Below are 17,466 nucleotides of genomic sequence, written 5' to 3' on the forward strand. Positions count from 1 at the left end.
CTCCGAAGGTGAAGGATCCCAAAGAAGCCGGCTCGGTCGGCTGGCCAACACACGTGCCGTTAGCCCAGCTAGGGAAAACGTGCCTCTTGGGCCCTGGGACCGTGACACCACCAAAACTCGCCCCGGGGAGGGGCGCTGCCTTCATCCCTCTCCAAGCATATGACCACTGACCCTACTACCGCCTGTGTAGGGCTCCCTCAGCCACTCACAAGTTCAACCCCTAGAAGGGTTTGATCCTTTTTGGAGTCCAGGATGCTAAGTCACTACTGTTGGCTCTTCTGAACATACTGGATGCCTCAGCAGCCTTCTGGAGGACTGACACCCAAACACTGAAGGCTACCAACCCTGCAGAGAGAAGGATCTCCAGACTCTTGTAGTAACGTGTGAGCACACTAACAGTAGCTACGCAGAAACCTCTTCTGATCGCTGCAACGACTTCTTGGGACAAGGTAGAGACCATGTGCTAAAGCCATTAAGAGAAAACAGCTGCGTTTAGACTAACTGACAGTGGGGTGAAGCCACCGTGGGTCAGGGGAGAGGGCAGGTCCCCTTTCCCCAGAAGTCAGCAGGCAGCGCTGGAGATGCTCCCACACCTGCCTGTCCCAACCAGAGTCCATCCTAGTCCTCTTCCTGCCGGCTCTTGCGCTTCTCTTTCTTCTGTTCTTCAACCTCTGTTGGTGCCAAAGTCTCCTCGGGGCTTGGTTCCGAGCCCGGTTCTGGTTCCAGAGGCAGCGAGGGAGGCTTTGCAAGCGGAGCTGATGCTTCGGCACCTGAGCAGAGAACATGGTTACAGTCACCGTACAACTACACATCTTTTGTCTATTCTTTTTGCCCTACCAGACGCAGAACAAGCACAGCTATTAATTACTCTCAGAGTTCTTCTGTCTAGCATTAGCTTATCAAGAGCGCTCAACTCTTGGGAGTTATCCAGCCAGAGACCTTACTGTACCCAAAGTTCTGCTGAAGGGAAGCTGAGGTACAGGGTGTCTCCTTCAGCTGGGCTGCTCGGAGAAGTCAGCACAGACTTAGGAATTAATTCATGCTTTGGAAGGGAACATAGTTGCACTGAAGCTGGTTTATATTCAAGCTGGAGCCAGAACTACAATATGGCTTTGAGTTTGTAGTTTTGGTGACCTCAAGGAGAGTTTCCAGGCAGTTAAAGTAGCTACTTACAGAATAAATTCAAAACAGGACACTTTCATGCTGGAGTCGTTTCTGATGTTACGCACCAGCTCCCTTCTCTGATGTGGATGATAAAGCCCTTCAGGTAAACCCCAAACTCCTCTATGTTTTATTTTTCAGCTTTTCTCACTAAGTTTTCCCTGCATGGGAAGTTTATTCCAAGCACGAGAAATGGACAGGTCCTTAGGGGTGCCAGAGAAAGAGGCCTGGGTTACACGACCTCTCTCCTGGTTCAGTCCACAGGAAACAAGACAAAGAGTGACAGAAAATCACCACGACGAGCAGCGTCTCTAGCGCGTTCCTCCTTGGAAGCCAAGGGGTGAGAGGAGGTCAGGCTCAGGAAATCCTCCTACCCAGCCCCAGCAACAAGCAGCACATAGAGATACTGGTCTAAGCCTTCTAAGGCTGATGCCATCTCCTGAGCAACCTTCAGCCCAGAGGCCCACACTAGAAGGTCATTCAGCAACACCTGCAATGGGAGGGACGTGGCTGGACAGCTTCAAAGCAGTCCAGCTGCAGTTATTTTGTACCAGAAATGCTAAAGCATTTCAGAAAATTGTCCATCACTTCCCTTCTCTCCAGCAGCCTGTCTTCCTCTGCATGTGCATGTCAGCTCCCGGGCTCTTCCCAAGGAAGACAAGAGGTCTGGTTTCTAAAACGGCCTCCTTCCTGGAGCAAGATCTCAATCCCAGGCTGACGGAGTTTTGCCCATCATGGCTTAGATAGGAAAGGAAATTTTACTCACTTTCCACATCCCTGCAAAAGCAAAAAGGGCAAATTTCTTCACAGAAAGGGTTGTCAGGCGTTGGAACGGGCTGCCCAGGGCAGCTGTTGAGTCACCATTCCTGGACGTATTTAAAAGACGTGCAGACGTGGTGCTGAGGGACAGGGTTTAGTGGTGGACTTGGCAGCGTTAGGTTAACGGTTGGACTCGATCATCTTCAAGGTCTCTTCCAACCTAAACGATTCTGTGATTCTAAAAGTGGGATAGTACCACAGAGAGCATCTTCCTTCCAGAAAACCGGGAAATCTATTACCAAGTATTGACATCACTGCTTCGTAAGCGAGTCAATACCTTCCTAAACACGTGCTGTAACTCTGTACTCAAAGAGAGATTTCTCTTCTCCCCTCCCACAGTCCTGCTTTAAAGAGAAGGAAAAGAGCAGTACCTGGGGGAAGCCGCATGGTCTTCCCATACCCCGCAGCTGAGGACATGGCTTGACCCAGGGCCTGGTTAGAGCCCAAAGGCTGCTGGGTGCTGGAGGACTTCCCTGACGGAGCAGCTCGCTGCTTGGATTTAGGCTCTTTAGAAGGCTTAGTCCAGACCAGGCTCTCTCCCACCTGCAGGGCAGCTCCCATCTTCTGGGCAACCTCCACCATCTTTTCAAGCAAGAAAAAGAGGAGATCCTTGTAAAGAGGAACACTTCAGACAACAAGCAAGTCAACAACAGCACAAAAAAAATAAAAAACGAGAGCTGTGCAGAGCTGGCTACTGCTTTGGTGCTCGAGGGAAACATCTCTGCTAATTCATTCCCTTAATTAAGAGGGAATCTTGTCTTGCTGTGTATTGATTGAGGAACTGAGCTTCAAAGAGCAGAAATGAAGCAAGCAGCTCTCAGCAGGCGACTGCTCGACTCGGAAAAGCTCAGAAGCAGAATTTCTTCCTAACAATTGGACTCCAAAGTCACATTTCCTCCTCGTTTGTTGCCAGTCTTAGCATGGCTACTTAGTTCCCGCTGACAACTCTTAGGCACGTACCTCGGGGTCAAAGTCAAGAGTACTGCTCTCCTTCGCTGCGTTGACCTTCTTCTCCATCTCCTGGTACTGGCAGAGGGCTCCTTTCTTGTCGCCCTGGTTGTAGAGCAGGACAGCGTAGTTCAGGTTGACCAGGGGGTTGCACCTGCAGCAGACACACAGGACGCATCGCGTTCGCTGTGGGAACACTTCCCCTGACCTGAACTGAAGCGAAGATGTGCTCAAGCAGCAAAGCTGGAGACACCTCACTGTATTTTACAACCCAACACGCTGCAGAACACGCCGTTTACATTTCGTTTCCCCACCTCTTCCCTCTCATGCCAGCAAAACCACACACAACTGTTACAGAGAAACGGTGGGCGATACCTGTTAACGAAGGACTCAAAGAGGAGCCCGGCACCGTAGACAACGCTGTTATCCTGCGCGGTCCTGCCCCCCCTTCCTGACGCAGAACAGCGTACGAAGATTTCAAAAAGGCAGAATTGCTCCATATATTCTTATTTTCCACAGTATCCATTTTCTTCACTAGGATACGTTAACCTCAAATAGCAACTTTTCTTCTGACATAGCCAGGAGTGTGAGCAAACTGCACCAGAGGGAAAGAGGGAGTCGACTCTCTTGGCTCTGCAATTGATAAGCGAAGCTCCCAGAGATCTGCTCCTCCCTTAACTGCCTGACAAGCCACGCTCAACAAACTGCCCAGTCTGAATTTCACCCTTATTCTGGAGAAGGAAAACGCAAAAGGGTATTATCTGACAAAGAAACGAAACGCAAGAGGGTCACCGGCCCCAGCACGGGAGCTCCTGCAGCAGCTCGGCTCAGCCAGGCTGCAGGATGAGACCTGGAAAAGCAGAAGTTGCTTTTGGCCAGAACAGGGGACGTGCTGTCGAGGGGTGCACTGTCTAACCACGGGTCTCTGCAGAGGAGCCACAAAGGTGTGTCACTGTCAGCGAGAGATGCTCGGTAGTTTGCTCAATAAATGGGAGTGAAGGACTGGTGGCCTCTCTTGGAGCGTGGCAGGGATAACTGGAGCCGTCCCAGGACTCCAGCACCCACGCCTGGGGGCCAAGGCAGAGAGGGCCTTTGTGAGAAGCGCAGAAGGGAAGGCTTCTGCTCACAGTGTTGGATAAATAGGAAGTGTCATCTGCAGGCCACGACTATCCATCCTTGGTAAGCGATATGGCAGCGCTGCAAGAATGAAGACTATTAGAAGAAATCTGATAGCATTTATAACCACTGGCTTTCCTTTTAACTGAGAAACTGGAATGCTGATCCTGCCACAAAAAAAAAACCCCACCTCCTCACTGTCTTTGCCAGAGCAAAGGAAGTAATGTATGAAAAAATAAATAGCAAAACCCCATCTCTTCACAAAAAAAAAAAAGAAAACCAAAAAAGAAAATACAAAAAAAACCCCAAACCCACACAAAAAAACACTGAATCAGATGAGACAGATCTGGGAACAGCCCGTTTTAAAATTAATTGAACCTTACACCAAGCCAATTCGCCTTCAAGAGCTGAGAAGCAATCTGACAGCTGGAAAAAAATCAATAGCTAAATAACCACAGAAAGAAAGGACAGCTATGAACTAGAACCAGTACCAAGAAAAAACACCTTTTTTAAAGGTTTTTCCAAGGTGCTTTCCACTCCAGACTCAGGCCAAATGCCACAGTGCTGCTATAAAAGTATTTCTGGCAATGGAAACAAACAGGGCTGTCTTCATCCCAGCCAAACCGTTCGTAACACGCCAGCAAAGAAAGCCTGTGGGGCCAGGATTCAGCCACACAATAACTGTCTAAAATCCACGGCATGTCAGCTGAACAGGCCTAACAAAGTCGGGATATTCCTCCCAGCAGTCCCTGGCAGTCAGCATTCATTTTTGCTTTGATGAGGTTTGATTTTCCCAGTAAGACTCTATAGCTGGAGCACCACGGCAGCGCCAAATATTTAGGCCGAGCTGCAGAGCTGAATTTCTATTCCTTCTCTTCGGTCACAACAAGCAAATTCGTGACTAGGCAGGCGGAGCGACCTTCAAGGTCCTGTGCTGCCTGGCCAGGCGTGGAAGGCTGATTAGGAAAGGCAAGGAAAAGAATTGACTGGACTTAGCAACGTCAGGAGGAATTCTCAAAATTAAGCATTCATTAGTTAATCAGTGCATCCAGGTTAGAGAGGACCGAGGAAAAGGGACCAGCATCTTCTCATGCCACCTTGTGGTGGCCACTGCAGATGGAAAGAGTGGTTTTGCCACCGCTCCGTCACTGGCGTACGGATTCCTGGGCTGGGAAGAAGGATCACTATCTAATCAGTTCAAATCTGAAAAGTGGAAAAGGAAGGTAAAGAAAAGCAGACCCAGGGAGCCAAAACTGTTCATAAATTTGAGACGAATTCTTTTTCTGACTGCAACGATGAAATGCTGCAAGGCTCGTTTTAACATTTCTGAAACCAAGCGCTCTGATTTTAAGAGCCAGACTGTAAACACAGACATTGTTAAGAAAACTGAGGAGAAAGGGCTACACTGCTGCCCTTTATATGCTTTATATTAGCTCCTTGCACACATTCTCCCAGCTAAAATCTTCCCTCTGCCCAATTCAGAAGAGACTTTATCCCGAGCTTCCCATTGCTCAAACTTTGGGCTACAAAATATCCTGGGATGACTGGTTTTCTTCTAGCCAATCTGCTCTGCTGGGCATAAATATTCACTGGAAGGTGGCCTGGAGTCCAAAGTCATCACCACCGACTCACTAACGAACCAGCAAAATAAAAACCAGCTTTCGCTTGGACTGAAACAAAATCCCCCTTTCATTTTTCAGAGTTGACCTGAATTTAAAAAAAAAAAAAAAAGTGGTTTTAACACAGCAGCTCACGGAACTGCAGGAATAAAAATGTTTCCCTCTTGCAAACCATTTAGGGTCAAAGTAGGCAGAGCAGGAAAAGGAAACCTGGAGAGGGAGGCAAAGCAACGCGATGGAACAACCGACAGCTGGGGTTAAGACTCACCTATCGAGTGCCACAGCTTGCTCATAGGAGCGTTTCGCGTTCTCAACGTCTTCCAGGTTGGTCAGAGCAACTGTACAAGAGCAAAACGTACACACGTAAGCTGATGTTTCACAAGGACTTCGTTTTTACGACAATTCGGGACGTCGTGACAGCAGAAAAATAAAGAGGTGCTAGCGGGGTTGTCCGGACCGCTGCCAACATTAACCCTACTAACGTCACTTCAGGCAAACATCTGTCTCGCTTCATCCCAAAAATGTCCAGTGCTGGAAAGCCACACCCACTCTTTAGGCAACCCAAACCCAAACTCTTCCACGTAGAAACTCTTTTTTACCATTTAATCCAGATTTGACTCCAATTTAACCTTTCTCTTCACCACAGAGAGAACAGACTATTCAGACCTGTCAGTGACCTACTGGGTGACAGCTTCTTAGCACAGCCTTTATCCAATATTCGTCCATTTCAGCCCAAACTTTTGGCCTCTGTAATGCTGCATCCCCTAAGCCGGATAGACACCGGAGCTGGATAAGCCGGATAGACACCAGAGCTGGATAACGGAGCGTTGCGTACCTGCAAGGAGCATATACAGCTCCCCCATCTTGGGCTGGAAGTTGATGGCAGCACTGAGGAAGTGGAAAGCGGACGCGTACTGCTGCATCGTGAGGTGGACTAAGCCCAGGTTGTACAAAATCTTCCAGTCGAAGGGAGCCAAGTAATTTGCCCGCTTCAGGCAACTGATAGCCTTCACAAAAGGGATAAACGTGCTGTAACACGGGTCACCCAGAACAGACCTCCTGTCTCTGCCACAAAATGTTCTTGCAGATGAAAAAAGAAAGGAAAGCAGATACTTACTGCAACGTATTTCTTCTTGCCGAAGAAGCACATCCCAATGTTGTTCCACAGCGGGGGGCTTTCGGGCGCAGTGCTGGCTACCACCTTGTATTTGGAGAGGGCAACGTCAAAATCTCCATGGGCCTGCATCATGCTGCCAGCTGCCAGGGTAGCCTTTGAGGGAAGACAAGTGACCAGCTGAGGAACTGTGTTTCCCCAAACACAGCAAGCAAACAAGAGGACAAAGTCAATAAACTGAAGCCATCTCAAGAGTGACTGCTTAACTTTTCCAGGTGTTTTCTTCTAGGGGTCACCAAGACCAAGAGTGGGGAGGAGATGGGGGCTCTAGAATCTCCCATCATACAGCAGGGGACAGGGTGAAGAAGGGACTCGAGTCCTCTTCTTCCTGCACCATCTCCATCATAACCATCCCGGAAATACTGCAACGTGACGAGTGCTTAGGGTGTGTTTCGGGGTGACAGTAGTATCTTCTAGAGTCTGAGTTTCTGAGAAGATCTATGCACAAACGGATTCTTTTCATCAACAAGCACAGAGAGAAATAGTTGTGGCGTGAGTTAAGCAGAGAGTAAAACACACACAAGGGAGATACGGGCAGCAAAGCCTAGATCACACTGACTGCTGGATACTGCAAATTCATGGAAACAGGCGTGGGAAAAAAAAGGAAGTGATCACAATATTTCACAGTGACAAGTAAAATCTGTAAGTGTAAAGGTGTTTCCACAACAATGTTTGGTTTGCATTCATGTATCATTTGTCAAGCCCACATTTCCAATACTCCACATCGTTACCATCGTACGGGAGGAAAAAGAGGCAGAGAAAAATGAAGTAACGTGCCTAAAAGGGGAAACGGTTTCACTACCAGGAATGAAACCTGGATGCCAAGCTTGGCTTTCCAGACCAGAGCCAAGGAAAAGTCACATTTGTACACAACAGCTGGAAGCACCGACGGGCTTATTAGCAGACGGGAGAATAATATAATGGAGTATCACTCGTACCTGCGCTCCGTGCCTCGGAGTCACAGGGACCGAGGAACAGCTCTTGGGATTTTTCAAACAATGTCTAGAACACTTTCCTTCCAAAGTAAATTCCATTTGTTAATCCCACCTCGGTTTGGTGCAACTTCAGATTAAAAACCAAAGGGATCGGTTTAACATCCCATATTCTGCTTCCTCCCCTTTCCCTACCTCCACACACATCCAATTCCCTCCCAGAAACATATTTTGGAGAAAGCTTTCTGGGCATGATCCTTTTCAGCCTCTCCAGGCTAAGTAAGACCCTGGACACAGAAGGCAAAGCTCTGATACTGGAATTAGCTTTAAGAGGTGTCTCATCATCATCCGGCGGGTTCGTTTCCACCCCTCATACCTTGTAGTTGCCTGGGTCGTAAGTGAGCGCGTTTCCAAGGTGTTCGAAAGCCTTCTGGTAATCCCCAAGCTGAGAAGAAGTAAATGAGCATCAGAAATTCAGGAATAAGAGGGGTTAAGAAGGAGAACACGTGCTTTTTAGGCACTAGAATTTCTGATTCAATTAAAGATTCAGAAAAGTGAATTTTACAGTGCTCTCGTCACACAAACACACATTCTTGTCTGATCGTCTACAAAACAGGCCCTAAAAATGGATTTTGCTGGGCTGGGTTCACTGTTCTGACCAACACAAAGGTTTCCACACAGTTTGTGTTCTGACATTTCTATACAGGAGCGAGCTCTGGGTTGATACTCCTCTCTCTTTCAGAAAAGAGGCCATATATAAGCACATGACTGCTTAAAATCCCTTAAATCCTATTGCTTTCAATTGAGTTATGCCAGAATTGTACCAGTTTAAACAGGATAAAATTCTGGATACTGGTGTCCTTTTTTGAATTCAATTGCATTTCCCTCTCTCTAGAGCAAGGCAATGTTTCTCAAGATCTACATTTTACTCTCGAGCATCTAAACTATTTGGGAAACACTTAAGGATCTTTCCAAATCAGCACTCGGTGCAAGTTTTCTAACCCATCAATCCTTTCAGGCACTACCACCTATTCTTCTCTCCTTGTTCACTCTTCAGGAAGCTTACTTTAGGAATAATCAGACAGTCCTTCCCATACATTTCACGCAGCCAAGTGACAAGCACGCCTTTGTTCTTTAAATTGATTCCGATTTTCTTATATGGTGCATTACCACTAACAATTTCATGGCAGCTTTTGTAGGAGAACAACTTGCTAGGCTCCTGCTCCACAAGCAAGGTAATGACTAGTCATGTTTTGTTGTACTTGGAGGATTTCGAAGAGAATTAGGGCAGTTGTCAAACAGAATTCGTGCTCTGGCTCAGGTCCAGAGCAGCAAAAAGGGAAAAATAAGATACAGGAAAGCTTTTAGCAGCAAAAAGGGAAAAATAAGATACAGAAAAGCACGTTCTGTCATGTTAAACGCAGTCTTTAGAGAAAACGTGTGCAAGTCATAGGAAGGTGGATAGAAATTAAATCTATTTAAAAAAAAAAAAACAACTTTGGTCATTTTGAAAACAATTCAGTTCATGTAATAGCTAACAGTCTTCAGTACCTGCAAGTAAAGTAACCCCAGTGTTGTAAGGAGGTCTGTGTTCTCTGGAGAAAACCTGTAACACAAAAGGCAGAGCGCTGCGTTGTTTATCAGCCCTTCTGGACCAAGGTAAAAATGGAACATGGAATTACGATGCTGCATTACACCAGTATCACTCCAGGAAATTAACTGTCATTATTAAAGGCAAATATTAGAACAATTGCCATATGGGGACTTCCTTGGAACGACATTACACCTAAGCCTTCAAAATGTCTTCTAGATACAAATACGAAGTCAATATAGCTCTGTGAAATAGATCTGGGTGCATAATAAGACAATGTGGTTTTGTCAAGCTTCAAAGTGAGTCTGCATCAGCGACCTGGAAATACAAAATGGGATTTTCCATCGTCTCTCATAAACCACCTTGTAAATCCATCCCAAACCTCTTAGGCCATGTAGGACAGGCAATCCTCATCATTTCTGACGGATCCTACACACACTCATTGTCAGGCTTTTAATTTACCCTATAAAAAGATTACAAATCTGGTTTCACAGACCAGCTGTGGGCTGCTCACCACCACCTTGTCCTACGCTGCAGCCCACAGACCAGAGCGCTCAGACAGGAGACACCTGTTAACGTGTCCCTGCCCACTCCATTCCGCACAGCTCAAAAATGTTTGTCCCAAGGGCTTTCAATAACTGTACTCAACTCCCAGTCCTTCACTGCTAGTATGAGGTTCACACAGCAACGTTGTGAACCCTTTTAAAGGCATCCCCGTTCCCAGTAGGTTTCGAAGACATAAACAGGATGAAAACAACAACAAAGAAAGAAAAAGCAGAAAGAGATGCTGTACTCGCGGCCTCGCTCACCTCAACAGGAGTAAGTTTTCAACTCCCTGCTATCAACACTTAAGAAATCTAATACACACGCTCACGTTAGCACCTTTAAACCTCAACCAGAACAAAACCGCCTGTGCCTGATGGTACATAAACACAGAGCAACGACAGACCTTCCTGGAGCTGGGAAAATGCAACAGGCAGACGAGAAAAATAAAAAAAAAAACAGGAGTGAGGAAGAAAGGAGGGCAGGGGAGCCCTGAGATAAGAGACATAAACCTGGTAAGATGCTTAGCAAGGATTATTTACATAATAAACATTGTGGATTAGTCTAAATGTCTATCCAACCCCATATACTGTCAGACAGCAGCAAAAAGCAGATGTGTAAGGAAACAGCAGGTGAAAAGAGCTGGTATCTCTTATCTACAAAATGTAGATCCTCCAGTGGCTTCCGACACGTTCCTGCTTTTCTTTAGTGTTTGCCTCCATTACAACACTACATTTTAAAAGCACTGGGAAACGGGACGCTCAGGAACGCCCTAACCCAAGATAGGTGGGGACTGAGAAACAGCGAGGGGGTGGGAGAAACTCAGTGTGCACCAACCCCCCCCCAGTCTGCCTCCTCCCAGGCTTTCAAACACAAACCGCTCCGAGTGGAAACAGTCCCTGAAACCCAGCCACTGATTGCTGACAGACTATCAGGGTTAGAGAGACACCCCGGGTTAGATCTTCTTGGTAGATGAAGCTTTCAGATTTATAGGAAGTCAGTTTTGGGTAGGTTTGCTCCCAGGCATCTCTGTCCATTTGTTTTTCTCCTACTTTTGTTTTTGGCAGACCTTCAAACGGCTACCTTCTTCCCTGACACATTGTCAGCAGGAGGAGGACTACAGCTGAGAGCAGAGGCAGCTGAAGAGCCTGAAAGCGCCAGCTTTGCACAGAGACACTATAATTACCACTAGCTTTTTAATCACGTCCTCAATTCGGAGCTGGGACACCAATCAAATTTCTCCTGGCGTAGGATGGGACACAGGCAGATCAAAAAAGGGATATATTCTTACTCTACAGCTTTCTTGTAGACTTCAACGGCTTTATCCGTCTCCCCCTCCAACAGGTGAATTTTCCCCAGCATCATGTATGTCAGATCGTGTTTGTTGAGCTCCAGGGCATTGTTTAGCTGGTCCCGTGCCTAAACACACAACCACAGAAAGGAAAAGAAAAATAAATAAACAAGAGGAGTCAATGAGCTCTGCCAGGCACGCATCGATCCCCTCCAAGTGGAGACGCTTTGGAGCACGTCTTCCTCTTACTTCCTCAGGCCAAGCCAGCAGGACAGCAAAGTACGTTTGCTGTCTCCGAACACGTGATATATTACAAAGAGAAATGTTGACACAGTAATGGAATTCCGCAGTATGGGATATTTGTCACCAGCAACTACTGAAGAGACAGACATCCCTGAGGGTTTCGTTATATTTCAGACGTCCTCATGGAGGTATTGTTGCCCAGGGTGACCAGTACATCTCAGACTTACAGAAAAGCTGAGAAGTCAGCAGGTTCCACTTCAGAAGGCGTTACTGCAGACAACAAATCCCAAGTATGAACCTACACTCCAGAGTTTCTGGCTTTACAGCGGTGCCTCGAACAGGGAACTCAGCAGGACTTTGCTGCAAGGACCACAGCGCTGCACCAAAAAGCGCAGCAGGGAGCAGTTGGTCCAAACTGGGAACAAAAGTTTTCTAAATGTCACTTTTTCCCTTAACTCCACAGGATCAGGGACAGCTCAGTGCTCAGCACGAGCACCCAGGGAAGAGCTAAGTGAGGAGCTAGGAACAGTGTGCTCAGACCTGGGGGCAACACCCCATTTCAAGCTTCCACAAAGTTCTTTATTAGCTACTAAGCTAATAAATTTAGTTCTGCCCACACTGTAGCTATGCTTTTTAGTGACTTTTGCTCCAGGCTCAGTGCAAAAGGAGCTTCAGACACAGGAGAAAATCCTTTCCGTGGGGAAAAAAAGGTGCCTGCTGCACCTCCAGCAAACAAACCCAGCAGCTCTTCTCTCTGAATCCCACCAGATCCAAGGGGTGGCAAGTTTTCCTTCGGAAACCCTCTGCAGGAGGTGCAGCAGTTTCAGCTGCGCGCGGGGAAAATGGTTTGGGTCTTCACCATCACATTCCTCTGTCTTCAAGAAGATGGAACTGGCACACTCCACGGATTGCTGCTCCTCACAAACCAGTGGTGTTCATGGTTCTGGTTTTAAAAGGCTCGGAAACAGAAGCAGCTCTTGTTGGAGCACAGCTGGGTTTCTGTCTAGTTTGAGGGTGGCTCTTTGAGGTTTCTCAGTCATTCCCTTTAAAACCAGAAAAACTCTCTCTGAAAAATCCCAGCTCAGAAAACGCCCCCTGGCCAGCAAGGAGGCTTAACCTCAGCTTCACTCTTCGCCAACTTCACCGACTTGCAGCTGACTCCAAGTAATTCAACATGCAAACGAAAACAGAGGCAGCTCACAAACTTTTGCTCCCAGAAACAAATGCCAAAGTAAAAAAAAAACTTCCTTAATATTCATCACTGCAAATGACCCACTTCAGACTACCAGAGAGAGCTGAAATTTCTGGAAACCCTGCTTCCCGTTGGTCAGGTAGATGAGACGAGCGTTTGCATTACCTTGTTGAAGTGTTTCAGGTACATGTAGCACACACCCAGGTTGTGGCTGATCTCCTGTAAAAAAAAAAAAACCACAATTAAACCCCCACAACCAAACCAGTATGAGGTTTGAGATATATGTTGCATAATCTGTCAGTGATAACAGTCACCACTGACCCGGATGGTGAGACCTCCGTGCCTGCCCACACCCTCCTGGCTTCGTAGATCAAGTAAACCCATAAATTCAAGTTACTCCAGGAACCTACAAGAGCTTCAGTGTGATTGTACACCAAAGAGTACAGGTCACTGAGATAAACCCACAGAAATGACGATGGTCTCTCTGGAGAACAAGGAGCAACTGGTTTCATCCCTGAGATGTGACTCAGTTCCCAGCGAGACCTCTGGAGCTAGGTAAGTTATCCTTACGGGTGGCTCTCAATCTACCTGCAGTCACTAAGATATGTACAACGCTGCACCCAGCTGGACAAAAATGTGAAGATGTGCCTCATTTGCCAAACTAGAAGTTGAGCACCAGAAAGGCTGGTATCCCTCTGGTGTCTTAAACACCTTTGCAACAGAGTAAGAAGATCACTTCGGGATCCTAAACACTCCAGGGACACTGTAGGGACCAATCATGCCCCTAATCCATCACCAACAGTTTAACAGACAAGCCACTTGCACCTTCCTCACCCTGGCACGTCTTGGGGAGTCGAAAACCAAGGTCTACTAGTTCCTCATTTCTATTCTGGTGAGTGTTTTACTGCTTCATCAGTTTAGACAGCCTTGACCTTTAGGAGGAAACTCTCTTATTTCCCCATTAACCCACTTAGATGATATTCTCCTCCACGCAGTCGTTCCAACTGTGGAGAACAGTAATGAATGGGTAACTGCTGGTTACCGCGGCTTGCGGAACGAGGCAGCGCAAGGGAAGAGCACAGGCTGGCTCTACTTCCAGTGCCGAGCCAGGTATGGGAAATAACTAATCAACCCCCCCCTGAAGTCTGCCTGCTGTGGCTGCAAAGAGGGTTATAGTCATGCTGGGCACACACTGCAGGTAGCTGGGTTAGCTGAGGGAACATGGACTTCAAAGAAGACCCACGGTATAAATATTCCCGAGTCGTCTGGCAGAGGATGAGTCAAATCACACCAAACGTATCCTTGTATCAAGCCTGAGTTTTAGACGCGCTGAGCACCAGAAGCACGGCTAAAGTCAGCGAGTGCCTGATGTCTTAGGGAATGAGATCCCACGTAGAAAATCTATCTCAGAAACAGCACCTCGGCAGCAGAACCGGCACCTGCAGAAGGCTGCCCACGACCACCTCCAGCCAAGCCCGCCCTCCTCTCACCCACTGTCACACGTTTCCCTTTGCGATGCTCTTCCTTCCCTTTTTGTCATCTTACACAGACAAGCGAATTCAATCATTGCTGCTGTAGCCATCAGCCCGTGTTTCACCACCACAGGTAAGGCTTGGCAGGTACCAGGTCACCCTCTCCGCTACTCCGAGGGTAATCTTTCTCCATGACGTTTTGGATTACACACTACAATTACTCAAGCAAGTTCTAACAATGACTGGGAGTTTCCAAACAGGAAGGTACTTCCCATACTATGTTCACACTGATACTTTACAAAGCTCAAACACGTTGCTCATAGGCAGAAATGATGCTTTCCTCCTGCGAGCCACACCAGCCACCGCAGAGCCCCATCCGTGCTCCTGAGCCTGGGATGAAAGGCAACATCTCCCAGCCTTGCAGCTCCTCCTCTGCTCAGACTGCGGGGCAGCGGGAGCTCACCTCTGCTTGGAACAAACATCTGCACACTACAACAACCTGCATCTCACTGAAACACTTACCCAGTCCTTTCCACTCAGTTTAGCTGCTTCGTTGTACACTTCAATGGCTGCCTTGTGTTTCCCCAAAAGAAACCTGCGAAAGCATTTCAATTTTTAATTTTTCCTCGCTTTGAAACCCTGCTGTGCGACCACTCTCACCTCCGCCAGTGAGAAACGAAGCTGTTTGCTAGTTCCCCAGAGACCTGCGTGAGAAACTCTGCGAAGTTTGCAATCTCCAGTCTTCCAGTTTAAGTCTTCCAGTACCTGAAGGGGCTCCAAGAAAGCTGGAGAGGGGCTTTGGACAAGGGTATGGAGTGACCGGACAAGGAGCAATGGCTTTAAACTGAAAGAGGGCAGATTTCAATTAGATCTAAGGAAGAAATTTTTACACTGAGAGTGGTGAGGCACTGGACCAGGTTGCCCAGAGAAGCTGTGGCTGCCCCATCCCTGGAAGTGTTGAAGACCAGGTTGGATGAGGCTTTGGGCAACCTGGTGTAGTGGAAGGTGTCCCTGCCCATGGCAGGGGAGTTGGAACTGGAACATCTTTGAGGTCCCTTCCAACCCAAATCATTCTGTGATTCTATGATCTCAGCAATGTTACAATTCGAGCGCTGCTCCCTTTCGGTGCCAAGGTCATCAATCCTGCGAGATGCTGAGGCACTCCCTGACATTACTAGAGGTGCAGGGAATGAACTCACAGGCTCTGCAGCCTGTCTTTGTCCCAAAGGAAAAAGACAAGTGATCTAACTGGACACCCAGAGACAGAAAGGGGTCTGTAGGGCAAGTTTACACAGCTCAAGTCGGCACCCTTAGCTCTGGAGCTAGAAATCAGTGCGTTCCCTCTCTTGCTTAAAGCACAAACAAAAAGAAAATACAATACAGCAGCCAGGCAGATAACAACAGATTCTGCTTTTACGGGTAGGCCACGCTTCTGGAAGCCAACTCAAGTGTTGATAAGGAGGGAGCATGTTTGGAATTAAGCAGCCTGGGATTTTACTCAATGCGTGGGAGAAAAATAAAACGTAGAAGGTCCTGGGTGGCTCATCAAAGAGAAACAATAAAACACCACTCACAGCGATCGTGCCACCTGCTTGAGGTTGTCAGCGCTTTGAGGGTTCAGAATGGAACACGTCTGAAAAAGTTCAAGAGATTCTTGAATTTTCCCCTCCAAGCGAAATATCAAAGCTGTAAGACAACATATACCAGGCAAATTAGTCCATTATCTGCAGGAAAAACGTGCCTCTCTGACAGCAGGGAAAGAAGGGGGAGCACAGATATATTATAACAACGCTTATTGGGTCCTTCCCCCTCCTGCAGCGGCCACAGGCAGAAGCTGTGTCTGAGGGCAGGGCGAGGACGCAGGCAGAGGATGCGTGAAAAATCTCTGGTTTTTAGAATAAAGGCAGCTTTAAACCTTGGCAAATTGCCTGTCAAGATGCAGTCTGGATTTCTCCCCGTACAACTCCTACAGGCTGCAATACGTCCTTGGCCAACAAATCTCTGCTGTCCCCCCCCACCACAGCACTTGCAAATGCAACACCAAGTTTTGGAGCACGTTTTTTAGGAGACAGAGGGCAGGAGAGGAAGAGGAAGAGCATCCTTAAAGCAAACAGTAAGACAAAAATCACCGGAGGCAGGTAGCTCACAAGCACACACCAACACATCGAAGGCCAAGAGCCCATAGTCCAAGGAGGAATCGGTGACAAACTCATTGATACAAAGAAAGCAGAAAACTTAATCTGTTCATGTGAAAATCCCAAACTTCAAAACTAGACCTAGCAGATAGAAAAAAAGCCAAATTTATTTTTCACATATGAATTTTATATATCTCTTATCACCTGTTCCCCGCATTGCTCACCACATCTCCAATCAGAAGTTGCTTCAGCAAAGTTAAGGGCCCCGGAGGCCTCTTGTGACGTACCTTGAACGTAGACCGCGTATTCGCACAGCCCGTCGGACTCCTGGAGCTGTTCTCTGATGACTGCCTGCAACGACAAAGCACAGACAGCACATACCAACCGCAGTCTTCCTCACCCAAAAGCCCGCCAGCTGCTTCACTATTACCCCATTACTCAACTGCAGCGTGGCAGCTTTCAGAAGAATAGAAACCCTTTGAATATTTTAATAAAGGCAATCCCTGTGAAAGAAAATTGATTTCTGACCGACCAAATACCTTCCTCAACCTTGGTTTGGAGAATTTTTTGTACGTGCTACGTACAGCTCTGCTCTATCTGTGCTTATTGCACAGATTATTCAAATAATTTGAATTTAAACATCATGCACCATGTTGATGGACATAGTTCTTCCTTATGTGATGCTAATAGCAGCCTCACACAAGACAGGAGATCTACAAAACGTATCTAATCAGAATTTGTGCTTGGAAAAGTCAATATCAATGCAGAATTTGTAGCGAGTTGCTGCAATATCCTATATTAAAACACTAGAAAAGTGGGAAACTGTCAATATTTTAACAAAGCTAATGACAAAGATTCAGTTTCAGCTGCAGAAACCACAACCCCACGCATAATAAAGACAGTGGGCTGCAGCTGGGACAACTACAGGAGCGCACAGAAGAGTCACCGTGTGTGGAGAGCACTGGGCCAGGAATACTGTAGCCCTTTTTGTATTTCTCTGTTCATATTCCTATTTCCAAAGATAATCAGGTTCTACCTGGGGAAAATACCACAAGGAATCTCAGAAAGCGTCCTCTGCTGATAAGGGTATCCAGTCCAGGCCCTTTCTAAAAGAAATAAATTGAATTGGAGCAACTGCAGCTGAGGCGATGAAAGCCCAAGGAACACACGCCGAGTACACGGGCAAACGAAGAGGGAAGAAAAACACCCTGATGAAAATGTAAATTCTTG

General features: G+C 47.1%; 1 protein-coding gene across 4 annotated transcripts in view; it reads right to left on the reverse strand.

Annotated features, from left to right (window-relative positions):
* The window catches only part of BBS4 (Bardet-Biedl syndrome 4), a 41,758-nt gene continuing 24,292 nt past the window's right edge, over positions 1–17,466 (reverse strand). The window contains exons 4-16 of one of the 4 annotated variants that reach the window (XM_086620283.1): positions 16,524–16,587; positions 15,676–15,787; positions 14,624–14,696; positions 12,795–12,848; positions 11,195–11,322; positions 9,321–9,375; positions 8,146–8,214; positions 6,736–6,933; positions 6,499–6,670; positions 5,932–6,001; positions 2,941–3,082; positions 2,352–2,562; positions 1–770 (exon numbers count right to left, since the gene is read on the reverse strand). In XM_086620283.1, the coding sequence (XP_086476409.1) occupies positions 619–770; positions 2,352–2,562; positions 2,941–3,082; positions 5,932–6,001; positions 6,499–6,670; positions 6,736–6,933; positions 8,146–8,214; positions 9,321–9,375; positions 11,195–11,322; positions 12,795–12,848; positions 14,624–14,696; positions 15,676–15,787; positions 16,524–16,587 (1,500 nt within the window). In that variant the 3' untranslated portion in view covers positions 1–618. Of the gene's footprint in view, positions 771–2,351; positions 2,563–2,940; positions 3,083–5,931; positions 6,002–6,498; positions 6,671–6,735; positions 6,934–8,145; positions 8,215–9,320; positions 9,376–11,194; positions 11,323–12,794; positions 12,849–14,623; positions 14,697–15,675; positions 15,788–16,523; positions 16,588–17,466 lie in introns of those variants that run through there. The other 3 variants (XM_009983837.2, XM_086620284.1, XM_086620286.1) reach the window with 3 other exon arrangements.

Source organism: Tauraco erythrolophus, chromosome 14 (genome assembly GCF_009769465.1).
Source record: "Tauraco erythrolophus isolate bTauEry1 chromosome 14, bTauEry1.pri, whole genome shotgun sequence".
Taxonomy (NCBI): Eukaryota; Metazoa; Chordata; class Aves; order Musophagiformes; family Musophagidae; genus Tauraco; species Tauraco erythrolophus.